Here is a 6,002-nt window from a genome sequence, read left to right on the forward strand (position 1 = left end):
CTGTGAACGAGCCGCGGCGGGCGCGCGCCTCGGCGGGCGCGCGCCCGCTCGCTATAGGCTCGCAAGTCAGTGACAGGCGAGTGACGTACCGATACGTCACTCTGCCTGGCCGGGGCTGACCGCCGCAGTATATAGTCGTGCGGCGGTCGGCAACCGGTTAAATAAGCAGTGGATCTTGGATAATTGAGTGTGGTGATATTTTAATTTTATTTTTAAATAAATATTTTCTCCATGCAGGGTATAATTGCTTTCCAAAATTTCTGAATCCTTGAACCACAATATGTATATGAAAAAAACCTGCCTGTGTGCAGCTGTGTAGCAGATTTTGGAATAACATGGTGGCCAATTCTGTTGGGGTTTTCTATCACCTGGATATGAATTTGTACCAAGGTTCCTAAATTCTAATGCTAATGGAAGAGACGTGAGTCACGTTGCAAATTTTAAATTTTAATTTGGGAGGGGCAGTTTGCAGTGTGATTCATTTTTCAATTCCTTCAAAAAGTAGAGATCCTGAGTGGAATGAAGATCAAACAATAATTTGTAAATCAAGATGAAGAGGTGGGATGTGTCCAATTATCTTTACACATTCTTTCAAATACCGTAAGGGTGCCCGTTGGTCTCAAGGAGGATAAAAATTTATGGATTCGAGTATACAGTATCTTCGAGTATCCATAGGGAACTGTCCAAATGCTTGGTGTAGAGCCGCAAGAGATAACCGCAAACCTGGAGGAGCAGCTTTATAAAAATTTACATTCCCACCTATCCCCCAAATTCTGAAGAACATGATTTCATCACCCGATGCAAACCAGATATAGCCAACAAAGGATAAAAAAGAGGGAACATAGATGGGACAGTAGGTATAATGTTCCAGTAGAAAGACCTCTATGTGCAGAGGGAAACCATGGGGCATGGGCCAGGTTGGTTCTGGCCATAAATTTCTCTAAGCTGACCCATATTTTGTCTTTTATTTTGTGATGCCAGTTGAGAATCCTGATCAGGGCCCTTGCTTTATATCTGGGAAGCCCCAGCCTCCCAATTGCTATGTTACTCCTGAGAATGGAATAGTCTATTTATGGTTTCCTATTCACCAAAATATAATCATTGATAGTTTTCTGAATACAGATGAAAAAGACCATTGGTGATTCTGTAGGAACTGTATACAAGTAGTAGATGACCCGGGGAAGGACAATTGTTTTGATTACATTTATTCTTCCTAGCAAGGTTAATAAAGTTTACTGCCGTGCACACGAATCTCTCTTGAGAGAAGGAAGTAAATTGTCATAATTTTCCATATAAAGGGGAATGGAACTAGAGTTGTGATATCATGGGTCGCGGGACCGAGAGAAGAAGGATTTCAGATTTATTGCAATAAATCTTGAAATCTGATAGATGGCCAAATCTATTGAGTTCTTCCATGATGTTAGGAGAGGTCATAATACTGGGCTTTCAATTAAAATAAACCAAATATATTCCACGTGCATCAAACCAAAAGGTGTGAGAAGTGTTACACTTTGCTTTCTTTAAAAAACAGCCACTCTCCACTGAGGCAAATCAGCTGGATGCATGAGCTTTATTGATTGCAGAGCTCTGGCTCAGCAGGGGAAATGCCAGACCCCTCCAGGGACACCACCGCTTCCACACAAAGAGCAAGGGTCCTTTTCTGCAGCACGCTGCAACGAGAAAGGCATTTCTACTAAATCTGTGGCTGCTTTCAAAAGCAAGACTTTGCACACATTTAGAATTTATTTAGGTGATTTCAACTGAAAGTTCAGTTGGGCTTTAAACTAGTTTTGTTAACTTCTTCCTCAGTATACGTCTAATTTCTTGATTTCTTAGACTATAAATGACTGGATTGCACATTGGTGTTAAAACGGAGTAAACCACAGCCAGTATGCGGTCATAGTTTACAATGTGAGTTTTGATTGGTCTAACATACATAAAACATGCACTACCAAAGAAAAGAAAGACCACTGTTAGATGAGCTCCACATGTAGAGAATGCTTTTTTTCTACCTTCTGCTGTCTTTATTTTTAAAACAGATGATATTATTTTCATATAGGATAGAATAATGCAGCTAAAAGCAAAGAAGAGAAGAAAGGAATTGATGGTAAAGTTAACTCTAACATTGAGTGAAAAATCTGAACAGGCCAAGTTCATCACTGGATTAAAGTCACAGAAGATATGTTCAACTCTGTTTGAGCCACAGAATATAAGACGAGACAACAAGATGATTTGTGTTAAAGGTCCTAGGAAGCCTATAACCCAACAGCAAGCTGCCAGCTCGAAACAAGATATAATAGTCATTATGGAAGGGTACCTTAAAGGGTTGCATATGGCCATATATCGATCATAGGCCATTGCTGTTAAAAGATACGTTTCTGTGGCACCTAGAACATGAAAAAAATACATTTGCAACAAACAACCAACATAAGGGATTATCTTAACATTCAGCAAAATTGACAACATTTTCGGTATTGTAACGGTAGTGTACCAGATTTCCAAGAAGGAAAGTTCAGCAACGAACAGATAAAGAGGAACATGAAGCTGGTTATTAGTACAGATGAGGGTAATTATTGTGATATTACCACTGAGGGTGAAGATGTAAGCAATACTCAGGAGAAAAAATAACAAGGCCTCGTATCCACCAAGATCAGGAAAGCCTACAATAATAAACTGGGTAACAAGAGACTTATTGGAAAACTCCATATGTCTTAGTTGAGTAAGTTACAAATCCTGTCTGCTTGATGGTGAATTTAAAAAGATATCCTGAAAAGAAGACAAAAATATTTCTTTAGATTACACTAAGGAAGTAGGAATTATATTTTCTTCAAATGTAGCTGTTTTGTTAATATTACCCTGTAATTTAGCCTTGCGACACTGCAAGCTGAAGGCCCATGATAAGCAGAAATCTTCTGGGAGAAACCAGTTTGCTCATGCCCAGTTGGCACTAATCTGCTGAAAGCTGAAATCGCATAATTTAGTTGCTAAGGTAATATATTATTATTCCCACATATAAGAGCAGGAGCAACGCTAGCAGAGGCACCTAGAAAATGTGTGCAAATTAGACCACTGCTTTCATTTTGATTGTAGGAGCCAGTGTTTGCTAGTTGACTACTCTGAGTGCTGGGGAGTTTGCTTCTTTTGTATGCTAAGGGTAACTGAACAGTACTTTTCGCTGTCATTATTTTCTTTTCGCTTCTATGTATACAACAATAGTATACATTGTTTATTCTTCTTGAGGTGCCCCCACTTGCTCTGTTTTAAATGTGTATACATTTCAAAAAGTGGGAATAGAGGGGAGGTAAATGGCGCTGCCAAAAACACTTGGATATGAATAATCAAGATAAATCCTGAAAGGAGCACTTAAAGGTGGAACAGTACAAAAAATATATAAAATGGGTCTAGATATAAAGTGATTTAGTGTAAAGTGACCATGTGGATAATCAAAATTACTCCAGAAAAAAGAACATAAAAGTGATACAGTGCAGAATGTATATATAAATGTGCCTAAATAATCAATGCAATCAGTGTAAAGACCGAAAAATCAATTGTATATAAATAGTGACTAAAAAGTTAATGTACCAACTCAAATAGATGGATAAAATATATATATGAGGATGTGTGAGTAAAAACAAATTTAGTGAAGAGTCCAAAAAAAAAATGAATATTATATATATAGCACATATAAAGGTGACTCCTAAAGTCCATAAAGGTGCCTGTGCAGGAAAATTCTTGGTGGTTTTCCCAGTGTGGTCGTTGTGATGGATCACTTGTGCTCCCCTCACTCCCAGGACCGCACTCACCAGAGGTACTAACCCCCACAGGGGTAGTAAGCTTTATGTGATTGGAGACCTTGGCTTCTATGGACCTCTTTTGATGTATCAGCAGATCCTATTGATATCCTTGTAATCCCCATATATCGTGGCCAGTAAGCAAAAATAAATGCTTGGGATATGTAGGAGGAAAGAAGGGCTCGTATAGTGAAGTACCTTTTAAAATATATAGCAAAGTTTAATGAGAAAGTACTCACAAACAGCTATTGTCTTCCCCCTATTCACATTATATATCCATCTGGATTATGTATTGGAGGTAGGCTGCAGCCAGTACATATATATATATATATATATATATATATATATTTATCCTAGCGCGGATTCCCTCCCCTTCTTACATTTCAAAAAGTGGCTTTTCTTTGATAGTCAGGGTCCTGGGGTATCATAAATAAAATGATTACTTCATTTAGATATGACTACTGGCTTGCTTCATCTGAAAGCTAAGTGAGTTTTCCAGTGGTCCTGGCAGTAATCCAAAAAGTATAGCTCCATTGCTGTCTATAGAAGCTTAAGCACCAGCCTTACAGCTCAAAAACCAAGTGAAAATGAAAACGTGCTCAAATATCTTCTAAACTGCTCTTCTGACTTCAACTTAAAGCGTAGTTCCGTCCCAAAATCGACATAGTCGACTTTGGGCCATCCACTTGCTATAGGTCACCTGAAACAGAAATAGATAATTACGATTTTTTTTTTTTTTTTACTTACCTTGTAATTGCAGAAAAATATACTCACCTTTCTTCCACTTCCTCTCCTCAGCGGCCGCGGCCTGCGCCGTCACTTCCGCTTTGCAATGATTCCTGGGAGCTGGACGTCATCACTTCCAGGAATCAATGCGCCTGCACCGTCCCCGACGTCATTTCCGGTTCAGGCGCGTCATACCTTGCTAAACAGCTTCTGGGCATGCCCAGAAGCTGTGCAGGGATGACGCTGCGGCCCCGGAAGTGACGGCGGGGTTGGCGCAGTGCATTGTGGGACCGAAGAGGACGGAAGAGGACGCAGAAGAGGATCATGCTGGCTTCAAGCTGCCCACACCTGAGATGCCAGCGCTGGAGAAGAAATTTTAAAAGTGAGTATTTCTTCTTGCAGGTAAGTGCAAACCGGGACAGATCAGAGGCTATCCATTGTGGAATGTACTAGCCCCGACTGTCCCGGGGGTATTTTCATTGAAATTTTTTTTTGGTGGCCGAAAAACGCTTTAAAACACCAACATTCTCCTCATTTCCATTTCATAGGGAAAAAGAGTACTGTAGTTCACAAAAGATAGCTGTGAAAGCTGATTTCATTGTTTAAGAAGACACTCGAGTGCACAAGAAGTTACAAAAAGACTGGAATTCTGACAAGATCGATGTATATTTTTTGTACTTGCAGAAACTATACTTAGCCTTAAGGATAAAAACCAATGAAGCCACCACATCTGGGGACTGGTAATTTGCAATATATTCACTTTTTAATTTTGGTTTTAGATATATTTTACCTGTGATCCCTAAACCTAATTTAAAAAGTTTCACCAAACCCAAAAACAAACAGGAAATGTATTGCAGCTAAAATGTGGTGGCTTATTATTCTAGCTTTTTTCCTTTATTTTCCCCTGATGATTATGGAAATTTGGACCTATCACTACTGTATCTACACTGAATGTATCTAGGTGGATATGCTTTAACTATGGTTGTAAAAACATTTTTATATACCGTATTTATCGGGGTATAACACGCACTTTTTCCTCCTAAAAATGGAGGAAAAAGCAGCAGTGCGTGTTATACTGATATTAAAAAAAAAAGGCAAGGAAGCATCGCCGAGAGCAGAAGGGGTGGGCCGGGCCGAGGAGAAGGAAGGACGAGCTGTCTTAAGAGCAGAAGGGGCGGGCCGGGCCGAGGAGAAGGAAGGACGAGCTGTCATAAGAGCAGAAGGGGCGGGCCGGGCCGAGGAGAAGGGAGAACGAGTGAGTGCAGTCATCGGAGGTCCCGCCTATGACAGACGTCACACGTCTCGGCAGAGGAGGCGGTACTTCCGATGACTGAGCTCGCTCGTTCTCCCTTGTCCTCGGCCCGGGCCCGCCCCCTTCTGCTCTTATGACAGCTCGTCATTCCTTCTCCTCGGCCCGGCACGCCCCTTCTGCTCTCAGCGCTGCTTCCCTGCCTTTTTTAAAACAGATTTGGATAGTTCCAATGG

General features: G+C 40.7%; 1 protein-coding gene across 1 annotated transcript; it reads right to left on the bottom strand.

Moving 5' to 3' along the window:
* Positions 1-1,779: 1,779 nt before the first annotated feature.
* On the bottom strand, positions 1,780-2,706 carry LOC309569178 (olfactory receptor 6N2-like; the record flags this gene model as incomplete). Its single annotated transcript, XM_082274938.1, has 1 exon — positions 1,780-2,706. The coding sequence occupies one exon, from the start codon at positions 2,704-2,706 to the stop codon at positions 1,780-1,782; it is 927 nt and encodes a 308-aa protein (XP_082131064.1).
* Positions 2,707-6,002: the final 3,296 nt, after the last annotated feature.

This window comes from Pelophylax lessonae (assembly GCF_965119305.1).
Source record: "Pelophylax lessonae genome assembly, chromosome: 13".
Taxonomy (NCBI): Eukaryota; Metazoa; Chordata; class Amphibia; order Anura; family Ranidae; genus Pelophylax; species Pelophylax lessonae.